A 24,934-nucleotide genomic window follows, 5' to 3' on the forward strand; every position below is an offset into this window, starting at 1 on the left:
GGGGCTGAAATAGAGCTTTACTGCTGGCCTACACCACAGCCACAACAACACCAGGTCTGAGCCATGTCTATGACCTACACCACAGCTATCGGCAACACCAGATCTTTAAACCACTGAGCAAGGCCAGGGATCAAATCCACGACGTCATGGATTCTGATCAGGTTTGTTACCGCTGAGCCATGACGGGAACTCCCCCCACCCCCCCCACCCCCCCGCCCCCACCAAATTTTTTAAGTTAGTATATCTGGTGGAGTTCTCCTGGGATGCAGCAGGTTAGGGATATGGCACTGTCACCGTAGAGGCCTGGGTCACTGCTGTGGTGCAGATTCAATCCCTGACCCAAGAACTTCCATATGCCAGGGGCTGGACCAAAAAGAAAAAAAAATTAAAAGCATGATGTGGTATGTATATGAAATGAAATATTACTCAGCCATTTAAAAGAATGAAATAGGGGAGTTCCCGTCGTGGCGCAGTGGTTAACGAATCCGACTAGGAACCATGAGGTTGCGGGTTCGGTCCCTGCCCTTGCTCAGTGGGTTAACGATCCGGCATTGCCGTGAGCTGTGGTGTAGGTTGCAGACGCGGCTTAGATCCTGCGTTGCTGTGGCTCTGGTGTAGGCCAGTGGCTACAGCTCCGATTGGACCCCTAGCCTGGGAACCTCCATATGCCGCGAGAGCAGCCCAAAGAAATAGCAAAAAAAAGACAAAAAAAAAGAAAAAAATTAAAAAAAAAAAAGAATGAAATAGGGAGTTCCCTGGTGGCCTAGCAGTTAAGGATCCAGCATCATCATTGCTATGGCTCGGGTCATTGCTATGGCCTGAACCGGGAGGGAAATTTTTTTTCTTTTTATGGATGTACCTGCAGCATATGGAAGCTGGATCAGGGATTGAATCAGAGCTGCAGCTGGGGCCTATGCCACAGCCACGGCAACACTGGATCTGAGGCGCATCTGCAAACTACACTGTAGTTTGCGGCAATGCTAGATCCTTAACCCACTGAGCGAGGCCAGGGATCAAACCCGTATCCTCACAGAGACAACACCTGACCCTTGCTGCAGGTGTGAGCAAAAAAAAAAAAAGAATGAAATAATGCCATTTGCAGCTACATGGATGGACCTAGAGATTATCATACCAAGAGAAGCGAAGCAAGATAATGACAAACATCAAGATATCAGGGAGTTCCACTTGTGGCACAGTGGAAATGAATCTGACTATGAACCATGAGGTTGTGGGTTTGATCCCTGGCCTTGCTCAGTGGGTTAAGGATCCAGCATTGCCATGAGCTGTGGTATAGGTTTTAGACGTGGCTCAGATCTGGAGTTGCTGTGGCTGTAATGCAGGCAGGCAGCTATAGCTCCAATTTGATCCCTAGCCCGGGAACATCCATATGCCACAGATGCGGGCCTAAAAAAATAAAATAAAAATTAGTATATCTGAAAAATACCTCATAGCACCATCTAGACTGGTGTTTGATCCAACAACTGTGCAGTATAGCCTAGCCAACTTGACACCTAAAATTAATCACAGATCTGTAGGTTTATAGTTTGAACATTTTTAAACAATTATTTTTTCATATATTTTCTATTTTCAGTTCCTCCCTATTTTCAGAGTCTCCAATTACCTGCAAAGTATTAAAGTTATTCCACTGTTCACTAATACTATTTTCAGTTAAACATTTTTTTTTTTTTGGAGTTCCCATCGTGGCACAGTGGTTAACGAATCCGACTAGGAACCATGAAGTTGCAGGTTCCATCCCTGGCCTCGCTCAGTGGGTTGAGGATCTGGTGTTGCCATGAGCTGTGGTGTAGGTCGAAGACATGGCTCGGATCTTACATTGCTGTGACTGTAGCATAGGCCGGCAGCTGTAGCTCAAATTTGACCCCTAGCCTGGGAACTTCCTGTTCGATAGGCCACAGGTGGGGCCCTAAAAAGAAAAAAGAAAAAAAAAATCAGCTAGGCAGCAAAGAAGGCACCTTATAGGAAAGGTGAGAAAGTAGCAATGAGCATGGGCAAGGTTCATATTACAGTGTGGAGGCCAAGGGGGAAATGAGAAATTAACAGCTTGGGACATTTGTTAGAGCTCCCAGTGCAGCCCTGAAGATTTCTAAGCAGGGCAATGTCTGACAGCTATGATTTAGGGAGACTAACTTGGGGATCTAGGTGGAATGAAAAGGAGGGGAAAAGTTGAGAGGTGGGAGCAGAGGCCAGGAGGGTGGTGCTATAGACCAGAGGGACAGAAATAGAATAAGCAGAGAAGAGAGAAGAATCAGAAAAAAAAAGTTAAAGTCTGAATCATTTGTACTTCTCAGAGAGCCTTAACCTTGCCTTGAAGGATGAAGGGCCTGGGGTGGGGGGTGGGATGGGGCATCTAGATCCATGGGAAGTGAGCTTTATTTTGGATGTTGAGTCTTCTGGGTAGAGCCGTAGGTCTGAAACTTAGGGTGGGGGTCAGAACCAGACCAGATGGACTGCCCTCTCAGTTAAAAGATGACAGCTCAGCCCGGAGCAAGCATTCTGATCTACCACTTGTATGATGGCCCGAGCCAACTTGTTTAACAAATGTCAAGGTTTTTGTGAGGAACAGATGAACTAATGGACATGAATGAACATGTTTCTGTAAAGTAAAATGTTCTACAAAATAGGTGACAATACTTATTTTTATAATTACATCAAGCCATGTGAATGAGTAAGATCTTGGAGGAAGAAAGCAGAGAGAGAGATCAGAGATCCCAGGCTTAAAACTTGGAGGAATTTCACAGTATATCATCCGTGAGCGGAGTCTGTGATGGAGGCGGAAGTCAACTTGAGGAGGTAAGAAGCCCTGAAGATGGGGAATGCCTTGGGGTGGGCTCTAGAGAAGAAATGCGATTAGTAAATACCAAAACTATCCATCTAGAGTTCAAGTATGAGAGAATGACTTTTAGAATTAGAGTCAACATGACATGAAGGAAATATCCTTCTACAGAGGTCACTCGCCTGACTTGGGAAACCCCCAGACACAATCAAAAGGCCTGAAAAGTCACCACAAGGAACACTTGAAATCCTGAAGAATAGTCTGTATCCATCCTGAAGGAGTGTGTTAAGGAGAGTGGGTAGTTTGCTTCCTGCCTATTTAACATTCTGGCCCCCCACCTCAATTCACACCCTCATCTTTCTTTTCTATCTTTCTTTCTTTTTTTTTTTTCCACAACCTAATCTTTCTTACCTGATTGCTCTCCCCCACTGTTGGTTTCCCCTTCCCCCAAGTCTATTCTCCATTTTCTTCTAAAAAAATCTGCTCATGTCACTGACCTGCTCAAATCCCTTCTGTAGTTCCCCACTGCCTAAGGTTAGAGGCTCTCTCCTTAAACACACAAGACCCTGAATCCGCGGTCTGTCTCTTCCTCTCCCGTTTTCTTTCCTGTCACTCACTCCCAGGGCACCCTCTGCCCCAGTCAGGCCTTGGCAGTTAGTTTCCCATAACGACCAAAGGCTCTCATGGCTCCCTGTCATCCCAAGGGAGGCTTCTCCTAGGATGCCCTACACTTTCCGGCTTAGCCTGGAAAGCCTTTCTTAAGCCCCAACTAAGCCAAATAACCCTGTGCGTACCTTTGTCATGGCCCTGAATAGTTTGGTGATAGTCTGATGTCTCTTCTTTCTCTGAGAGCCTCTTGAGAGAAGGGAAGATCAGTATCTATTTGCCCGTACAGTCCCGTCCACACCAAATCTTCCCAAACAAACTCTGATTTCAAGTGCTCTTTCTGGTTGTCAGTCCACTTGTCCCGATTTGGGGTCTCCAAAATATACACCCACTGTACCCGGGCCAGGGTGGAGGTCAAGAGCGCCCTAGCCAGAGCGCGCCACTTGCACTTCCCGGGGCGGCCGCCAGGGGCCGCCGGGCCCTTTGTTTTCTTTTCTGGCCCGGGGTCGGGGCCGGAGGCCCGCAGAGCGCATGCTCTGGGGCAGTTCTCGGCCGGGCCGGCGATCGGAGGAGTTCCTTGTGGCGGACCTGCAGCGAGGTAGGTCGTGCCCGTCACGCGCGGAGGGTCGGAGCGGAGGGCGGAGGGTGGCGCGCAGGGCGGGCACAACCGGGGTACCTGCGGTTGCCGGCGAGCCAGGGCCGTTGCCTGCGCGCGCCCGTGTGGCGCGACGCCGGCCCCACGTGAAGCCGGGCGGCAAGGAGGCGCGTGTGCGGGCGCGCGGCTCCCCGGCCCCGCAGGGCGCCGGGGAGCTGGCCGGGCCCCGCCTCGACCGAGCGAGGGCCGAGCGGCCCCTTCGCCGCCGCGCGGAGCAAGCCTGGCCCGCGCCAGTCGCGCGGGCGGGAGATTCAAACGGCCCGAGCGCGGCCGGCCGGGGTGCGCGCGGCCGCGGTGACCTCGCCGCCTGCGGTGCGCAGCCCCGCGCGCCTCCCTGGCCAGGGCGGCTGTCCCGGCTGGGGCTGCGTTTCCGGAGCGGGAAAGTGATTTCGTCCAGCGTTGGTTTGAAGAATGCGATTTGCGGAGTGGCGGAGGTATCCTGCCCCGCGTCGGTCTGCTTTAGGAACTCGAGGTAGGCTGCAGAGGGTCTGCGCAGGGAGCGAAATCTCAGTGTCAACAGGCATCACGACGACGACTGTTGACCCGTCGGGAGGTGTGCTGTGAACTCCGCATCAACTCATCTGTCAATAGATTATTTACTGGCTGGCTCCTCCGTGCCGCCCTTGCAGGGCTGGGAAACATGGTGAGAGGACCCTGTGTAGCCTTGTCAGAGCTCCTGGCCTCTCTGGGGTGACCAGTGTGGGATCACAGTTGTGGTTTAGGGTGATTTTTGAAGTATGCCAGTCGAGCCGGAGCGCTGCTGCTGGCTAATAGTAACTGAGGTTCTGCAACCAAGTATGACTTGGGCACCCCAGCCTAAGTTGAGTGTATGGAGGGTGGAGAGGAACTCAGTCACTCAAGCCTGCCCAGGAGGGGTCACAGGGATGGCTTTGCCGCCGAGGTGATTTGTCCAGGGTTTTGAAGGAATTGGCAGATTGAGGGTGGAGGGGTTAGGGTGATCCAGGCAGGGAACAGAGCACACGGCAAAGGCATGAAGGTGTAGGGAGTGTTGTGATCCGGGGCTGCCACGGGTGTTTGAGTCTGACTGGAGCACGGGGTACAGGGAGGGGAAGAGCAAGATGATTCAGCAGGGGTTGGGTCTCAAAAGGTCTGGAGTGCAAGACCAAGGAACTCTGGATGGGAGTGGAGGCAGGGGTGGTTTCATCCACGATGGGCATCAGAATGGAATCTGGAAAGATGAACCAGGAGTTCTCCATGCTGCTGTTGCAAAGGCATCCCCAGAGCCGGAATCTTGTTCAGCTTTGCAGTGTCCTCGTTGGGTGCCCTTGAGCCACCCACCCACTCTCCTTGAGCCTTATTTTCCTTAACTGTAAAATGATAGGAGGCATGTGGTGAGGATTACTAATATCCTATAATTTCCATAAAGCTGTGGTTCTGACATCTGGTGGAAGGTGTGGCCCCAGCTCCCCCAAGGGGGATTCCTTGGTAAGGAGCTCCTGGATGAAGTATACCGGCTCTGTGCCTGACACAAGGCAGGAGCTTATTAGCAAATGTTTGTTGACACATGAGTCTCAGAGCTCCTGGGGACTTTTCTCACAAAGATTCTTCAGCCTTTGCATCTGGTGGGCAAGTGTCTTTCGGGTTAAGGGGGGTGGAACACAGCTGCTGTGGTCAAAGAGGGCTCTGTGTCCCTTTGAAGAAATGAGGTCACTGGGGGTCACAGCAGGCTCCTGGTAAACTGTCTAGTCTGCTGTGCCTTCATTCACCAAATGAGGAAACAGACCCAGGGGGGTACTTGGGGAAGGGGCAAAGCTTTGGTCCTGCTAGGGAGTGGTCAGGAGAACTGGGCTGTCATCCCACCTCTGTTTGGCCCAGGCCACCTTCTCCTGAGCCTCCACTTTCTTATTTGTAAAGGCAGAATGATCACACCTCTGGGGGCAGGTGTGCGCATCCTAGGAGAGGCTGGTACACCTTAGGTGCCTATTGGTGGAAGCTGACTCTGTATCTGACGAACCGTGATTATATCTCACTCTTCTACCAGACTGTAACCTCCTTGAAGATGGAAGCTGTGTTTGTCTGTTGGGGAGTGCGGGGTGCAGACAAAAACTACTACTTAGTCCCAACCCAGACACTCCCTGTGTGATTAAGAAAACACACCCATGGAATTCCCTTATGGCGCATTGGGTTAAGATCCAATGTTGTCACTGCTGTGGCTCAGATTGCATCCCTGGCCCGGGAACTTCTGCATGCCATGGGTGCAGCCAGAAAAAAAAGAAGAAAACATACCCAGAGCGGTTAGAGAGTCTGTCCAAATGACTGATTAGTGTAGTAGAGGATATGCAGGTGGGTAATGGGTGCAGGGCTCCACCTTTTGGGAGGTGCCCTCTCACCCCTTGCTGTGCCTCTAGAATTGTTCACAACAGCATGCTGCAGTGCCTGGAGCCCCTGTTTGAGAGATGCAGATTCTCAGACTTGAAGGGAACACAGGTTTCTGAGACTTGAAAACCAGTGCTCTCTCCACCACTGCACGGAGTTGTACCCATTGTCCTTCCACACATCCTTCAGCAGATCCGTCTCTGCCTGGCCCACCCTCCCAGGCCCGAGCTGCCTCCGAGTCTCCTCCCACCATCCTGTCCCTCTCAGCAGGCTCCTGCCCTCTATTTCTTGTTTTTGGCCAGGCTTCTGGGGGCTTCTGGGGTGGCCTGTCCAGGCTACCTCACACTCTCCCTAGATCATGGCCTACTTTTAGCCAACCTGTTCTTGTTTTGTTTTTGTTTTTGGCTACGCCCACAGTATGCATTAGTTTTCAGGCCAGGGATCAAACCTGTGCTGTGGCAGTGACCTGAGCTACAGCAGTGACAATGGTGGATTCTTAACCCACTGAGCCACCAGGGAGTTCCCGTTTTTTGTTTCTGCTTTTTTTTTTGGCCACCTGGTGGCATATGGAGTTCCTGGGCCAGGGATCAGATATGAGCTTCAGTTGCAACCTGAGTTCCCAGCCAGGGATCAGATCTGAGCTTCATTTGCTGGGGATCAAACCTGCATCCCAATGCTTGAGAGTTGTCGCTGATCCTGTTGTACCACACTGGGAACTCCTGTTTTTGTTTTTAGTTATCAGATGTACCTGGTTCTATTCCTAGCTATCTTTTCTGGCTGTATGAGCATAAGCAAGAAAATTTACTTCTCTGAGCCTCAGTCCCCTCAACTGTGAAATGGGAGTGACTGTGCCTTCTTTAGGCTTTGAGAAGTTAAAGTTTGTTGGCATATAGAAAGTAAGAGCGGGAGTTCCTGTCATGGCTCAGTGGTTAATGAATCCGACCAGGAACCATGAGGTTGCGGGTTCGATGCCTGGCCTCGCTCAGTGGTTAAGGATCCAGCATTGCCGTGAACTGTGGTGTAGGTTGCAGGTGCAGCTCAGATCCTGCATTGCTGTGGCTCTGGTGTAGGCTGGCAGCTACAGCTCCCATTAGACCCCCAGCCTGGGAACCTCCACGTGCTGCGGGAGCAGCCCTAGAAAAGACAAAAAACAAAAAACAAAAAAAAAACAAAACTTGTGATCTGGAGTTCCCATTGTGGCACAGCAGAAACGAATCTGAGTAGTAACTATGAGGTTCCAGGTTCAATCCCTGGCCTTGCTCAGTGGGTTAAGGATCTGGTGTTGCTGTGAGCTGTGGTATAGGCCAGTGGCTGTACCTCTGATTTGACCTCTAGCCTGGGAACCTCCATATGCCTCAGGTGCGGCCCTAAAAAACAAACAAATAAAAAAAATAAAATACTTAACGATCCAAAAGTCTGTCCTAATTTCTTCCAGAGAATGATTGTGTTAGGATTGAGAGAGGGATCAGAGGTGGTTTACCAATGGAAGTGACTTTGAGAAGTTGGTCTTACCAGAGGCTAAGGAATGGGATAGTCTAGAGATGTACATGGAGAGAATAGTAAGCAATCTGAGGTTATGTGAGAAGGGAAGGGAGGGTGTGGCAGACAAGACAGGAGGCCAAAGGTCGTGAGTATTAGACCCTGAAGGTCTTTAGCACCATGCTTAGAAATGTGGGCAGAGGGAGCCACTGAGGAGTCTGAGCAAGGAAGCAGCTTGTTTCAGGTTTGAGGTTTGTAAAGATCACGAATGACGTGTGGAATGGGATGGGAATTGAGGTGGGCAGTCGGAAGACCAGAGACAAGCTGCTGGCTTTTCCAGGGAAGAGGGAGTTCTCTGGCAGGCCAAGGCCAGGGAGTGTGGGGAGGAAGTAGGCAAGGGCACCAGCTCTAGGGTCTGACCGACTTGGACAGATCTTGATTTCCTCCTCTAGTCTTGGGCAAGATACTTCACCTTTCTGGGCCTCAGTTTGCCTCACCTGCAAAGTGGGGTCAGTGTGGTTAGGTTAGCTTGCAGTGAGATGCCCCCTAATGTTGGCCCCAAACACAGGTGGCCAAGGGTCAAGTCCCAACCCACACTAACACTTTTTTTGGTTAATGACCCATGACACCACGTACCTCATATAGCCTTTATTTTCCTGTCTCCACTGCAGGCCTTGCCCACAGGTCAGTCCAGTAACATTACCGGCTCTTTTTCCTGGTTTTTTTTTTTTTTTCACTTTTGTTATATTTTTCCATGCTACTACACAGGAGCCCCTCCCCTCCACAGCCGACTGCTACAAGTCATTCTAATGAACTGACAGGAAATATGCCTTTGGCAGGACAGGGCCCTGGACACAGTGAACTGGCTACACCTTGTACCAGGGGTACAAGCTGTTTACCTGAAACAGTGGACACCTGTTATATCCCATACCTCTTAACCCATCCAGCTCTGCCTACTTAACATCCCTTCCTGGTTGGCTCCACGCACTTCGCCCTTTACACAAGTGCTTGGTAGAATGGACCTCTCGGGTTCTCCTCTCTTGTTTGCCCCAGTGTTCTCCATCTCAGTAGCTGGAAGTCTACCATCTGCCTTTTCACTTAAACCAAAGGCTGGGAGTCGTTGGCTTTGGTCAGGTTCATAGGGAATCAGGCCTGCCCAGGACCCCCCTGGATTCCTTAAGATGAAAAAGTCATTCTGGGTTCCTCCTTCACCCTCATCCCCCACATCTAATCTGGCAAATCAAACCTGTCTCCTAAATTAATCTGTTTTGTCTTCTTTTCTCTCTTGCCTCAGACCAAATCATGCCACTGACTTCTCTCGTGTGGTCTCGTGTGGTCGCCTGCGGTCGCCTCCTCTTCAATCCTCTCCATTTTCTTTTCAGTAACTGTAACAATCATTGACATTTTTCCATGGAGTTCCTGGGTGGCTCAGTGGGTTAAGGATCTAGCGGTGTCACTGCAGCGGCCCTGGTAGCTGCTGTTGTGCAGGTTCAATCCCTGCCTGGGAACTCCTGCATGCCACAGGTATGGCCAAAAAAAGAGACATTTTTTCTTAAAACTTTTCTGTTTTCCCTACAAGGCCTTGTATGATCCAGCCCCTACTGCCCTTGTGCCACCTGACACATTGATGTCCAGCTACAGCCCCGCTGGCCTCCTCAGGTTCCTAAGCTCATCACATGCTCTTGTCCCTGTCTCTTGTCTTTGTCTTCCCCTGCCGGCTTTCTCTTGGTAGTATTTTAAGTTTTAGTCCAAATGTCACCTATCTGACCTGTATCTCTGCCCCTACTCTAGTTATTCTCTTTTTTTTTTTTTTTTAATTGTAGTAATAGGAGTTCCCATGGTGGCACAGCAGAAACGAATCCAACTGGTTGTCTGTTTGATCCCTGGCCTCCCTCAGTGGGTTAAGGATCAGGTGTTGCCAGGAGCTGTAGTGTAGGTTGCAGACGTGGCTCGGATCTGGCATTGCTGTGGCTGTGGCGTAGGCTGGTAGCTGTAGCTCCAATTCGACCCTTTGCCTGGGAACCTCCATATGCCTAGAGTGCAGCCCTTTAAAAAAAAAAAAGTGGTAATATATACAGAACCTGAAATTTGCCATTTTAACCACTTTTAATTGTACATAGTTTAGTGGCATTAGGTACATTTACATTGTTGTGTCCCAAATATATTCCCTATGACGTCATGTTGCCTATCCTTCACACAGTTATTACCATCTGTAGTAACTTGTGTGTGTGTGTTTCCCACTGGAATGTAAGCTCCATGAGAACAGGGAGAAGGGTAGTTTCCTTTTTCCTTGCTACACCTGGCCCCAAACCAAGCATTGGTAATAGGTGCTCCTAGAATGAATAAGTGCTGCCATGTATTGAGTATTTACTGTATGCTTGGCACTGCAAAGTCCTTTACAAATTTTTTTTTTTTTTTTTGTGGCATATAGAGGTTCGCAGGCTAGGGGTTGAATCGGAGCTGTAGCTGCTGGCCTACACCACAGCCACAGAAACACCAGATCCAAGCCTCGTTGGTGACCTACCACAGCCCACAGCAACGCCGGATTCTCAACCCACTGAGCTAGGCCAGGGATCAGACCTGCGTCCTCGTGGATACTAGTCAGATTTCGTTTCCACTGAGCCATGACGGGAACTCCTTCATTCAGTCTTGACAGCAGCCCTAGAAGTGGTCATGGTATCCGTTTTTACAGATGAGGATACAGCTCAGAGAGGTTAAAGCTGCCAGAGAGGCCAGCCATGGTCACAGAAGCAGGGGTGAGCAAACCACAGCTCTAGCAGATGAACCCAATTCCCTCTCTCTCAAAGAATGTGCTTTTCTAGTTTGGGAAGACTGGTCACAAAGAGGCTGGTTGGAGGGGAGGAGTTCTATCCCGTGAGAAGCAAAGTTGAGTGAAACACAGAACTGCCACCTCAACGAAATCAGAACTAGGCCAGTCACAACCTGCAGAGGCTCAGCCTGTACAGGTGTGGCGGATTCTAGGACTTTGGCTACTTCCCTATCTTCAGTACTTCATTCTTCTCCCCCAGGACAGTCAGCAGGAATGTGCCCAGAAATTCAGAAGCCTCAGACCTTGTGTTCATATACCATGGAGTGGGGAGCTGGAGGGACTGAGGATCTGGGACCTATCAGGAGGAAGGAAGGAAGGAAGGAAGGAAGAGGGGGCCGCTGTCTAGGCCCACAGTGGAGCCCGACAAGGGCTCTTGGAGCTCTCTTTCCATTTGTAGCGTTGGATAAAGTCTCCAGCCCTTTTCTATAAAATGGAGGAAAAGTGGGTTAGCTTAGATTAGATTAGATCTGTGCCTGAGCACTACCTGGGACAGCCCTAGGTGTTCTAATTCCAGTATTGATTTATCCAGTACTTACTATATATTTACTTTTACAGCTCATTTGATCGCGCAGGCCACAACAGGGTGTAGGTACTGTTATTATCCCTGTTTTACTGAGGAGGACACTGAATCATGAAGAGATTAACTTTGCCCAAGGTGAAACAGCTGGAAAGTTGAGGAGCACATATTCTAGCTCCTCTCCTTCTTTCTTTCTTTCTGGCTGCACCTGTGGTATGTGGCAGTTCCCAAGCCACAGCTGCAGGCACACTGCATCCTTAACCCACTGCACCATGTGGGAACTTCTATTATGGCTCCTCTTAACCACCACCTGCTCTGTCTACCACTTTTGCATCTGGGAGGCTGTTTTCCTTTTTTTTTTGCTTTTTAGAGCCACACCCATGGTCCACAGAAGTTCCTAGGCTAGGGGTCAAATTGGAGCTACAGCTGCCAGCCTACGCCACAGCCACAGCAATGCAGGATCCGATCCGCCTCTGCAACCTACACTGCAGCTCAGGGCAACGCTGGATTCCCCCATCCGTTGAGCGAGGCCAGGGATCAAACCTGCATCCTCACGGATACTAGTCGGATTTGTTTCTGCTGCGCCACAGTGGTAATTCCCGCATCTAGGTAAATTGCCTGGGCCCTCACCATCCATCCCAGAGGGTTCCTAAACCTTAGACAACTTCACTGTCTTTCATAACCTTAAGGACCAGGGCTCAATAAAGCTGAATACCAGGAAAAAAGGTGTCCAGTATAATTTGGGCTGGATTGGAATTGAGCTAGCCAGGTAGAATGTCTGTTCTCAGCTGCCTTTGAGGAGGCAGCAGCAGTTTAAGGAGGAAAGGGGCTCAGGGCTGAGGTTTTCAGCTGCTTCAGATCATGCTGTGTTCAACAAACTTTGTGATTTCCTTTCCCCCTTTTGTAACACCTGATATTTATGTGTTGTGTGAGTGTGTATACAGTGTTTATCTTTTGTTAGACTGTTTAGAGGAAAGCCAGGTTCCTCCCAGGATTGGTGGCCTTTTGGATCAAAGACCACAGATGGTTTGGTTTGGTTTTATTTAATGAGAATAGCTTTGTGTGTGTGTGTGAGGTTTGATTATAACAGTAACATATTACCGAAGTTACCTGTGATTATGGTAGGGTTGGGAGGAGATGTGAGGGATACTTCACTTAATATTCTTCAGTGTTTGGGTTTTTTTTGGTGGGGTCTGCACCTGCGGCATTTGGAAGTTCCTGGACTAGGGGTCAAATTGGAACTGCAGCTGCTGGTCTATATCACAGCCACAGCAACACAGGATCTAACCATATCTGTGACCTATGCCACAGCTGTGGCAGTGCCAGAACCATAACCCACTGAGCGAGCAGGCAGTCAAACCCACATCCTCATGGATACTAGTAGGTTTCTCTCTCTCTCTTTTTTTTTGCTTTTTTTTTAGGGCTGCACCTGCAGCATACAGAAGTTCCCAGGTAGGAGTCGAATCAGAGCTATAACTGCTGGCCTACATCACAGCCATAGCAATGCTGGATCCGAGCTGCGTCTGTGACCTACACCACAGCTCACAGCAATGCCACATCCTTAACCCACTGAGTAAGGCCAGGGATTGAACCCTTGTCCTCATGGATGTTAGTCGGATTCATTACTACTGAGCCACAGCAGGAACTCCCACTAGTTGGGTTCTTAACCCATTAAGCCACAATGGGAACTCCTGTTTTTTTTAATTTATTTTTTATTTTATTTATTTTTTTTAGGGCCACACCCTCAGCATATTGGAGGTTCCCAGGCTAGGGGTTGAATTGGTGCTGCAGCTTCTGGCCTTCACTAGAGCGACAGAAACTCGAGACCTGAGCTGCATTTCCAACTACATTACAGCTTGCAGCAACCCTGGATCCTTAACTCACCAAACGAGGCCAGGGATCAGACCCTAATCCTCATGGATACTAGTCAGATTCTTAACCTGCTGAGCCACAATGGGAACTCCAACTCATGGTTTTTAATATTAAAATTAAAAATACATGAAATGTTCCTTGTATCTTAGGTAATGTAGTAAGGTGCATAGAAAAGGTAAAAGTTGTCCATAATTATATTTTCCAGAGGTTACCATTATTAATATTGACTGTATTTACTTCTACACATTTTTATATGTATGTATACTTTTTCTCCCACAAATAGGATAATAGGATGATGGGAATAAGTCTCTGGAAAGCATCACTTTTAATGGCTTCATACTTTTTTTTATTGTCTTTTTTTTTTTTTTTTTTTAGGGCTGCACCCATGGCACATGGATGTTCCCAGGCTAGGGGTCAAATTAGAGCTGTAGCTGCCAGCCTATGCCACAGCTCATGGCAGTGTCAGATCCTTAACCCACTGAGTAGGGTCAGGGATTGAACCTGCGTCCTCATGGATACCGATGGGCCACAGCAGGAACTCCCTGGCTTTATACTGTTTTATCTAGTCAGGCCCCTACTCTTGAGTGCTTGGGTTGCTCCATTTTTTTTTTTTTTTCTTGTTTTTGGTTTTGGGTTTTTTGGCTGTGCCTATGGCATGCAAAAGATCCTAGGCGGGGGATCAAACCTGAGCCACAGTGGTGACAGTGCCAGATCCTTAACCTGCTGAGCCACAAGGGAACTCCCTTTTTTTCTTTTTTTTTTTTAATGTTAAGAATAATATACTAGAGGCTTTTTTTTTTTTTTGTCTTTTCTAGGGCCACACCTGTGGCATATAGAGGTTCCCAGGCTAGGGGTTGAATCAGAGCTGTAGCTGCCAGCCTTCGCCAGAGCCACAGCAATGCGGGATCTGAGCCACATCTGCAACCTACACCACAGCTCATGGCAACGCCGGATCCTTAACCCACTGAGCGAGGCCAGGGATCGAACCCGCAACCTCATGGTTCCTAGTCAGATTTGTTAACCATTGAGCCACAACAGGAATTCCAGTAGAGGCTATTTATGGACCTTAATCTTTGAGTATATTTATTATTTGGTTCTTAGATAAATTCTTTGAAGTGAAATTGCTGGGCATTGTCACTTTTTTTTTTTGTCTTTTTGCCTTTTCTAGGGCTCCCATGGCATATGGAGGTTCCCAGGCTAGGAGTCCAATCGGAGCTGTAGCTGCCGGCCTATACCACAGCTCACGGCAACGCCAGATCCTTAACCTACTGAGCGAGGCCAGGGATCGAACCTGCAACCTCATGGTTCCTAGTCGGATTCGTTAACCACTGAGCCACAACGGGAACTCCTGTCACTTTTTTTTAAGGGTTTTTGATAAATACTGCCTAAATAGGGCAGAAAAATGATTGCCATTTCTGACATGGAATATTTTCCTGGGTTTTTCAGGACAGGAAGATGCCACCTAAGCGTATTGCTAAGAGAAGGTCACCCCCAGAAGATGCCCTCCCCAAAAGCAAGAAGGTGAAGGGTAAGTTGGCTTTGGTCTCTATCTCATTATGGGTGGCCTCCTGGCACCTCCAGAATCTGGGACTGTTCTCCTTCCTTCCCGAGGTTTGAAGCTGAGGGCTCTGGAAGGCCAGGAATTCCAACCAGCTGGAGAATCTCCTGTAGCTCATTGAATCCCACCCTCTGGGAATTACAAAGGGGCAGAGACTTGCCTAAAAGCACTCAGGTACTGGCAAAAAAAGTAGACCCTAGGCCTTTGCCCCAGGGAGTAATGCATTGTAGTTCAGACCAATGACCTCCAGACAGGGTTCAGGTCCTGTTTCTGCCACCTTTGCTTTGGGCAAATCACTAACCTGAGTTTAGACTACCCCGTTCATAAAATGGGCAACCTCCTTGGGCTATTGTGAGGAAAGATCTATCCAATTAGCATTCGAGGAAAGTGGCTGTGGTTTCCTCTCTCTTAGGACCATGGAGGGAGTCCAGGAGGAGAGAGAGCCACCCCCACCCTGGGAGGGGGGTAGTGTGGATGCACCCTCAGACAGTGTCTGTCTTTTGCAGACCCTTGTAACCAGGCAGTGAGGGCCGTTGCCTCCCGCCGCGTTCCAGGTGCCCGCTCCTGCCAAGGTGCCTGTGGGCAGAGCCCTCCTGAACAGAAAGCCCGACCAGGTGGCTGCCTGCCCAGTGCATCCTCTGCGCAGCCACAGCAGTCCTGTCAGCCGTGGCCACACCCCCAGGGGGAGGAGCTGGACACCATTGGCTGTCCAGGGCCGCAGGTGGCCTGGGGTTGCACACCTGTTGGTGGTTGGCCTGCACTTCTCTGATTCCTGTGCTGTTCTTACTCCTGCCCTTTTCCTCTTCAGCTGCTGATCTGCTCCCAGATAGGAGTGGAATGGGGGTCAGTGTGCCCATGTCCAGGGGTCAAGTCACAGACTGAGGATGGAGACTAGGGACTGTGCTCTGACCATGAAGGTTCCCTTTGGTTTCACTGCAAACTCTACTAGTTATTAGTGCTGTGACCCTTTCTGAGGCTCTGTGGCTTTTCCTATAAAATGGGAGCCTAAACAAGGAAGGTCTGTAGCATAATGTGGAGGACTGCAAAGCAATTTAACCTAAGTCGTAAGCAGTCAGTAAAAGGGTAGACATTATCAGACCTTCACAGTTATTCCCATCTTTCCTGACTAAGAACTTAGAGCCAATCAGGAAAACTATCTTGTGTTCTCCCTGTTCTTTGACCCTCCTGACCAAGATTCGTTTCCCAATATCAACTGTCTCATTTCCCTTCCCTTCCACTTATATTAGTAATGTGCTTACTTTTTAATCTTCACAAAAACCCTACAAGGTAGGTACTTTTGTTATCCTTATTTCAGAGATGAGGAAACATAGGCTTGGAAAGATCAGACTCATGGTCTGTGGCAGGGCAGGGGCTTGAACCCAGGTCTGTGTGATCCCAGAACACATGCAATGACCTCTCCTCTCTGCCATCATCCTACACACTCAGGGGTTGTCTTCTTCACCCCTCAGTCTCACATAGGTCCCACAGCACAGAGCCAGGTTTGGTGCTGACACTGGGCCAGGGCGACGTGGGCCAGCTGGGGCTGGGCGAGAATGTGATGGAGAGGAAGAAGCCAGCCCTGGTACCCATTCCAGAGGACATCGTGCAGGCTGAGGCTGGGGGCATGCACACTGTGTGTCTCAGCAAAAGTGGCCAGGTAGGTTGGGCTAGCACAGGAGGGGACAGGGCCTGGGGCTGGGGGGCTTGGGGCAGGAGCTTTGAATCATACCCATTACTCTATGGAGATGGAGCTGGCTAGATGAGCAGGGAGTGGCCTAAACAAAAATGGATGAGAGGCCAGACATTGCACTAACGGGGGTATCCTGCACACAGGTCTACTCCTTCGGCTGCAATGATGAGGGTGCTTTGGGAAGGGACACATCAGTGGAGGGCTCAGAGATGGTCCCCGGGAAAGTGGAACTGCAAGAGAAGGTGGTACAGGTGTCAGCAGGAGACAGCCACACAGCGGCCCTCACTGAGGATGGCCGTGTCTTCCTCTGGGGCTCCTTCCGGGTAAGACTGGGTCTGGAAGACGTCATGGGGTTGGCAGGCAGAATTAACTGGTGGGGCCCCAAAGATAACCCATCTCCACACCCCTGTGGTACTTACTGGTGGGGAAATCAAGACCCTGGGTAGAGCATAGGCCCAGACCCAGGTCTCTGGCTTCTTCCTCCAGGCCTATCCACACCACTGGCTCTTCCCTTGAATCTGATGTCATAATGTATGTGTCTTGGGAAGTGGGTGGGTCAAGGATGCCTTTGGTCTGAGGCTCAGCAGGGGAGTGTGCTGACCCATCTCTCTGCCTTCACCACCCCCTACCCCATCCCAGCCCTCTTCCACATTTCTCAGGGGCTTGAGGGCACATTTCAGAATTTCCAAGACAGGAGAGTGTGGTTTAACAAACCAGAGTCAGGAGTTCCCGTCCTGGCTCAGTGGTTAACGAATCCAACTAGGAACCATGAGGTTGTGGGTTCGATCTCTGGCCTTGCTCAGTGGGTTAAGGATCCAGCGTTGCTGTGAGCTGTGCTGTAGGCTGGTGGCTACAGCTCCGATTCGACCCCTAGCTTGGGAACCTCCACATGCCATGGGAGCAGCCCAAGAAATGGCAAAAAGACAAAAATAAATTAATTAATTAATTAAATAAATACAAAATAAAAAAGCAGATCCAGCATTAAAGTTGTTTTGCTGCATTAGTATTCAGTTTATTTTCAAATGTCAAAAATAAGGGAATTCAGTGTTCCTTTATTGGGGCTGTTTCTAAATTTTATTTCATTTATTTATTTATTTATTTTTGCTTTTTAGGGCTGCACCTGCGGCATATGGAGGTTCCCAGGCTAGGGATCGAATCTGAGCTACAGCTGCCGGTCTACACTACAGCCACGGCAATGCAGAGTCCGAGCCACCTCTGTGACCTACACCACAGCTCACTGCAACACTGGATCCTTAACCCACTGAGCAAGGCCAGGGATCAAACCCACAACCTCATGGTTACTAGTTAGTTTCCTTTCTGCCGCGCCACTACGGGAACTCCTATAAATTTTTTTATGGAGAATTTCAAACACATAAATGTAATCAGAATAATATGTTAAACTCCATCTCCTCACCTCAACAATGATCAGATTTTGGCCTAAAATCTGATTTTTGTTTCCTCTTCACCCTCATCCATTCCCCAACCCTTTGGTACTTAAAAAAAAATTTTTTTTTAATAAAAGTATAGTTTATTTTCAGTGTTGTGCCAATTTCTGCTATACAGCATAGTGACCCAGTCACACACACACACACATATATATACATATATACATTCTTTTTCTCATACTATCTTCCATCATGTTCTATTCCAAGAGACTGGATATAGTTCTCTGTTCTTTGTTATTTTAATGTAAATTACAGACCATCTGTGATTTCATTCCTAAGTATTTCACTGTGCAACCTGGCTCTTGCCCACCTCTCCATCCCCATCTGGTAGCAGCACCTTTCACCACAAAGCTCTGTGGCTGCCTGCGAAGCTGGGGTCTGGCTGGTATGAGGCAGGTGGGACTGGCTGAAAACTCCTGCCCCTTTCTTCCAGGACAATAATGGTGTGATCGGGCTCTTGGAGCCCATGAAAAAGAGTATGGTGCCTGTGCAAGTGCAGCTGAGTGTGCCTGTGGTGAAGGTGGCCTCAGGTGAGTCTGTGGGTACTGCTTCCGGGCAGGAGTCGGAGACCCTTTTTCTTGGGCCTTACAGACAAGCCCTGCATCCCCCGCCTTCCTCTCACCCTCAGGAAATGACCATTTGGTGATGCTGACAGCTGATGGCGAACTCTATACTTTGGGCAGTGGGGAGCAGGGCCAACTGGGACGTGTGCCTGAATTATTTGCCAATCGTGGTGGCCGGCAGGGCCTCGGTAGGTGGCTTAAATCCCTCTGGTGGGGCATCAGCAGGCCACCCCTGGTGAAGGTCAAAGGCAGAAGGGATTCTCTGTGTTCACGCTTGCCTCAGGGGATCTGCGGTGGTGGCTAAGGACTCTGACTCTAGAGCCAGACGACCCCAGGTCTAAATCCTCGCCCCCCCACCCCCCAAATCTACTGGCTGTGGGACCCTGGACATAGTTTCCTCATCTCTGAACCTCCCTACTTCTAAACCTACTTGATTGGGTTGTTGTGAAGTTAAGTGAGTTAACATAGAAGACTGTCTGGCACATGGTAAGTTCATGTAAATGTTTTCTCTATGGCTGTGGGAGTCTGAGTGGGGCACTCACACTTTCTTGGCTGGAGTTTCCTCTCCATATAACAGGGAGAAGAGTCCCTGCCTAATCTCCCTTCCAGGGCTTTAGCAGTGGAGGAGAAGCAGATGGGGCAGAGAGAAGAAACCGTGTGTGTGCGTGCGTGTGCATGCACACATGCGCATGTGCCACTGACCCTGGCCTTCTCTCTGCCTGCAGAACGACTCTTGGTCCCCAAATGCGTGATGCTGAAATCCAGAGGGAGCCGGGGGCATGTCCGATTCCAGGATGCCTTCTGTGGCGCCTACTTCACCTTTGCCATCTCCTCTGAGGGCCATGTATATGGCTTTGGCCTCTCCAACTACCATCAGCTTGGTGAGTCTCAAGCCCAGCATCCAGCATAGCCCAGGGTGACCGGGGTTCTGCTCCTGCCTGCAGCACTCCTTTGTTGGGCACCCTTGGTGCAGTTACCTAATTCCTTAGAGCCACAATTTTGTCATCTGTAAAATGAGAATATAAATACTTGTTTATATTCTGGGGTGGGGTGGGGTGGCCACACAGGGAGGGGAGGAAAAGGACAGCTCCTTGGACACCTTCACCCCTGACAGCTCTCTCCTGGCCTTTCCCCTAGGAACCCCAGGCACAGAATCTTGCTTTGTACCTCAGAACCTGACCTCCTTCAAGAACTCCACCAAGTCCTGGGTTCGCTTCTCTGGTGGCCAACACCATACAGTCTGCATGGATTCGGAAGGTGGGACCTCCAGGTCCATCTCTGGGTTGAGGGCGGAGTGTTCCGTGGGCACAGTCCTGGACACACCTCTGACATGATGGGCCTTGGAACCTGGGCTTACTCTGTTGGGTGGGCTAGCGGTCCATGAAGGTCACCCCCATCCCCCAGTGTCCTGGTGCTTTTCCACGTGTGAGTTCCATGGGGGCCTGGGGCGGGGGGTCTCTCAGGCCTCACTCCAAACATAAAGAGACACTGCAGACCTTCTCACCACCCTGGGAACAACGGACCAGCTCCCACAGATGTGAGCACTCACCTGGCCTACCTGAGGCATGTCCTCTGCTCCTCCTCACCTCTCTCCCTCCTCCCACAGGAAGAGCCTACAGCCTGGGCCGGGCTGAATATGGGCGGCTCGGCCTTGGGGAAGGTGCCGAGGAGAAGAGCGTACCCACCCTCATCTCCAGGCTGCCTGCCGTCTCCTCAGTGGCTTGTGGGGCCTCTGTGGGGTATGCTGTGACCAAGGATGGTGAGTGGGGTCACCCACAGTTGGTCTGGTTGGGGTGTGGGGGTCATAATTCTTACCAAAGCGCCCAGCAGGCTCATCACAGATGAGATGTCCACCGCAGATGGAACTGAGATGCAGAGAGCGGTGTTAGTGATGACATGCGTTTGTCCTGATTGGCAGAGGCTCTGGCTTTGATGACTCAAAATAAGTAAACACATTATTTTAATAGAGCTGATTTAATAGAACTCCTCTGCTGTGTAGAGGAGAAAAACAGCGAAAGCAGATGTATCAGTAAGGCCCAGACAGGCAGTAGGACTTGAACCCAGGTCTCCAGACTCCTAGCTCAGGCTTCACGTTACATATTATTTATAACCTAGTTGGTGCTAGCTTCCCAGGCAGTTGTACTTAGAATTGTATTAGGAGAAAGAAGACCTAGTAGTTGGGGTCCTAGCAAGCACAGCAGAGAAGGCTATGGGCAAGTGGTCACTAAAGCCTGGGTGGAGTAGCCATGGAGCCCTTGAGAAGTCTGGCAGATCTGCTTGATCTGGGATTATCTGGGAAGAGTTGCTGAGGAAGTGGGGCTTGAAGTTGTTTCCAGTCCTTTATGATAACCAAAGGAGATCCAGAGCAGTCTCAGAGGCAGGTGGTCCTGGGAATGGAGGTGTGTAGGGGTTTGGCGAGTGGGCAGTCATTGTCAGGCCTTGAATGCCATGCTTAGGTGCAGGGGGAAGTCTTTGGCAATATGTAAGGACTGTGGTCTCTGAGTGACAAAGCTCTTTTTTATCCATAATCTCCCTTGGATCCTTCCAGCTTCCCTGAATGCCTAGAGGCTGGGACAAGGCCAGGCTGCCATAGGCCAAGACTAGAATCCACCCTCATGTCCTGGGCCTCTCACACTACAGCAAGGTGGGGCTAGGGATCCAGGAGACAGTTGCCCTCTTTTCTCTCCCTTGTAGGTCGTGTCTTTGCCTGGGGCATGGGAACCAACTACCAGCTGGGCACGGGACAGGAAGAGGATGCCTGGAGCCCTGTGGAGATGACAGGCAAACAGCTCGAGAACCGCATGGTCTTATCTGTGTCCAGCGGGGGCCAACACACAGTCCTACTAGTCAAGGACAAGGAACAGAGCTGATGAAGCCTCTGAGGGCCTGTTCCTGGCCCCCCCACCTCTCTTCTGGAACAGGGAAGCCATGACTACATATTCCTGCAGGCCTCTCCCAGCCCCAAATACTCTGTCATCTCCCGCCTTTTCCCCATCAGCAGAACAGAATCCTTCACCTCTTTTTTCCCCTCTTTTCCGGAATTATCCTGGGACCTACAGGATGAGGGTGGGATAGATGGAAGAGGGAAGGGGGTTTTATTAGAAGGAACATTGCTCACCCCACAGCTATGTGGTTGGACCTTTCTCCCTCATCCCTACCTCTCATGGTCCTGGCTGACCCTGGTTTTGCCTGTCAGAAACCAAAACTTGCTTCCCTGGGTATTTGGTGCCCAAACTCTGAGAAGTCAGGGCTCCATCAGGCCCTACTCTAGTCACGTGCCGTTCTTCCTGTCCACTAGACAGGTGGTAGCGAGGTCAGACCCAGCTGTCATGGACCTGTGCCTGGGGCAAACTGGAGAAGGAGCCAGGCTACCCATTCATGGGCAACCCCAAGCCAGATATTTGGCCCTGAACAGGTGCCCATGAGGCAAAAACAAAAAACAGTGATCCTCCACTTGATCAAGAAAAACGCCAATCAGCCTTTCTCCCAGAAGCACAACGAATTCTGCCCTTCAGGCTTTGTCTGCAGAGTCTCACCCACCCAACCTGCCTCACTTGCAGCCAAAGGCCTGAAATCGAAAGGAAGCTATGCCTGCAGGGCGGGACCTGGGGAGAGAAGGGAAGGAGGGCTTTATAAACAAACTTATAGCAATGTTGAGAGAGAAGGGAGGGAGGGGAAGAGGGTTGGAGGAGCAGAAGCTGGTCCCCAAAAAAGGAAGCAGCAGCTTGTACAGTGGCTTAAAAAATAGAAGGGTTTTGATTTTTTTTTTTTTTAATGTAAAGTATTTTGGAGGGGAGAGTGAAATCTTTTAACACTTTGAATAAATTTAGAGTTTTATAAAACAGGCCACTTGTTTTCTACGCACTCCCTGCTTTTTTAAGGGAGCACCTGCTGTGTTGGGAAGGGCAGAATAAACCCATGCCTGTGGACCTGGCAAAGACTAGGACTTCAAGACTAGGATATGCAGAAGTCCTCGTGTGTGCCAGTCAGCTGTTCTGTTCTTTTTTTAAAAAAAATATGGAATAGTGGCTGTTAGAGACAAATCAAAAAAATTGAAAAGAATTGATTTTTGTTAGGTATTTTTGTTTCAGGAATCACTGGATTTTAAAAAAAAACTATATAATATGAGAGGCATGGGATGGATCTTTTAGTATCCTAATCCCAAACCAAGATTTTTGAGTGCAGTACTTCTCTAGAAATGCTTATACTAAGCTGGATGATGTGTCACTTCCACACCTGGTATAACTGATTAGAGATGATTAACTGCACAGTATCTCTTAAGATAACTTATGCTTAATGATGTAGATTTTCACAGGCATTTGAGCAACCAAATCTTACAGAGCTTGACCTGTCCAGTATGGTGGGCACTAGCTACATGTGGCTACTCACATTTAGTTTAAATTTGTAAAAATAAAATGAACTTCTTCGATTGCACTAGCCACGTTTCAAGTCCTCAGTAGTCAAATGTGGCTAGTACCTATAGTATTGGGCTATGCAAATACAGAAATATATAGAACATTTCTATAATTGTAGAAAGTTAAGTGGACAGTGCTGATATAGTGGGTCTGTAAATGTATAGCAGGAAAGTTTTATTAGTGCCAGGAAGATTCTTGGATGTCAGTGACTCTTGGAAAAATGAATTATGCTGTAAAATGACTTAAAATGTATTCTGTGATTTTTTTTTCTTGAACTTTTCATTTTGATGCAGGTACTATACTGATTAGAAATTGACTTCTTAGAAGGGAAAACTCACACTTTTGATTTTAGTATTTTCTTTGTAAGAAGTACTTGTGTGTCCACTCTTCCCTCGCCCCACTCTCCCCTCAAAAAAAGTGCATTTGGATTAAGTTTACTGAAGTTTTCCCTTTTGACAATATAGCAGATTGAAAGTACCCTGTCCTTAGTAACAGCTTTTGTGGATTGAGACCTAAAACAGGCAGCATTGAGCATTTTGCATAAAATAATAGCTCATTCAATCCTCACATCAGCCCTGTGAAATAGGAATTGCTGTTCCTCAGAAAAAAGTTCCTGAGAACTGACGAGCTTGAGGCTAAGAAGCTAGCAAGTGCACAGACTAGGCTGGATTTTTTTTTTTTTTTTTTTTGGCTGCACCCATGGGATGTGGGAGTTCCTGGGCCAGGGATTGAACACGCATCTCAAGCACCTCAGCAATCTGAGCCACAGTAGTGACAGTGCTGGGTCCTTAACCTGATGAGCCACAGGGGAACTCCCTAGGCTGGTGATTAAATCAGCCTCCACCTGAGCCCAAAACCTCAGTTCCTTTTCCCTGTATTGGATGTAAGAGTTATAAAGCTCTCTGTAGGTGTTTACATATGTTAGAACAGTGTTGGGCACAGAGTAAATGTTCCAGAAGTCTTTGCTATTATGACCATTGCACATTTTAAAATTCCCTGTGGTTAATAATCGCCTTGTTTTTCACATGCTTAGTTTTTTGGTATAAGTATCATTAATTTAATGTCAGTGTCTATGAGAAGTAAATCTCCTTTTTTTGTGTTCAAACACATCAAATACGCTCAATTTTATCTTTTCCCCCATTCTCCTCCAACCTGAATTGGTTACCTGAAAACAAATGTAATCACCCCATATGGTTCAGCTATAAATAATGTTTGCAAAGTCATAATAATGTAAGTGTTTGATATTTTGAAAGAAATTATAATTACAAGATGGTGAAGTGTGTATGTATGAGGTGCAGTCCTTAAAAAGATCTGAAACCACAAATGAAGAGAAAGTATGTTGTTTAGAAATACTCAGATTTTAGGGAAAAGATTTGGAAGTGGTTGCCTTCAGGGGAAGGGATAGATGGGATAGGAGAGAACTGTTTAGTATTTATGACAAATTCAAAAATGTTTTCAGTGCCTCCCATATGCCAGACATTGTTGTGGGAATTTGATTAGAAACAACAAGGAATCCTGTCTGATGAAGCTTACATTTTAAATTAAAAATAACACTTAAAAGTCTTGCACAAGTAAAATAAATTTTAAAAATAGTAAGCAAAGAGCACCCCACAAGGGCTGGCAAATTTTAGTACTCAAGAGTTATCAGTCATAATTCCAAGTCCTCCAGCTGCTGTGTTGGAGAGCTTACTGGATGCCAGGCATTAGGCCAAGTGCTTTCTCAACTTCTCATTTTCTCCATACGACAAACATGGTATGAGGTAAGCATTGCTGTTACCCACATCACTAATAACGACAACACAATTGGAAGGGGCTGGGATTTGGGCTCCATTTGTTCAAATCTGTAGTTGAAGCACCCAACCGCTACACTACTACGGCCATGAATAGGATAAAGCTGGAAATGTGGCAACTTGGTTGAATCTCAAGACTTCAGAGTGCTTGACTTTGGGCCCCAACAACCTAAGTTTGGAATGTATGAACTGGCAAGGAAGGGCATAAGTGGCCATCAACCCAGAAGGAGCCTGAGAAATGGATTCTCCATCAAGCGATGAGCTTCAGTGTTGGAGATGACAATCATCATCTACAGAAGCTTCACATTCTGAGGAATGGGCATCAAACTGAGGCTGAGGTCTGGGACCCTCCCAGACGAAGTCAAACTGTCAGGATTATCTAG

At 48.7% G+C, this 24,934-nt stretch overlaps 1 protein-coding gene across 8 annotated transcripts; it reads left to right on the forward strand.

The window, feature by feature from the left end:
* The first annotated feature begins 3,840 nt into the window (after positions 1-3,840).
* Positions 3,841-23,002, forward strand: RCC1 (regulator of chromosome condensation 1). Of its 8 annotated transcripts, none has more exons than XM_047792884.1 (11): positions 3,894-3,998; positions 14,537-14,618; positions 15,155-15,262; positions 16,118-16,305; positions 16,482-16,661; positions 18,217-18,313; positions 18,412-18,534; positions 19,072-19,227; positions 19,484-19,603; positions 19,953-20,105; positions 21,041-23,002. In XM_047792884.1, the coding sequence occupies exons 2-11, from the start codon at positions 14,546-14,548 to the stop codon at positions 21,214-21,216; spliced, it is 1,374 nt and encodes a 457-aa protein (XP_047648840.1). In that variant the 5' UTR covers positions 3,894-3,998; positions 14,537-14,545; the 3' UTR covers positions 21,217-23,002. The 8 variants fall into 8 exon arrangements, with proteins under 8 accessions (XP_047648844.1, XP_047648840.1, XP_047648841.1 ...); XM_047792885.1 differs by lacking the exon at positions 3,894-3,998 and adding an exon at positions 4,372-4,527; XM_047792883.1 differs by lacking the exon at positions 3,894-3,998 and adding an exon at positions 9,378-9,395.
* Positions 23,003-24,934: the final 1,932 nt, after the last annotated feature.

The sequence above is a fragment of the Phacochoerus africanus genome, chromosome 8, assembly GCF_016906955.1.
Source record: "Phacochoerus africanus isolate WHEZ1 chromosome 8, ROS_Pafr_v1, whole genome shotgun sequence".
NCBI classification, from domain to species: domain Eukaryota; kingdom Metazoa; phylum Chordata; class Mammalia; order Artiodactyla; family Suidae; genus Phacochoerus; species Phacochoerus africanus.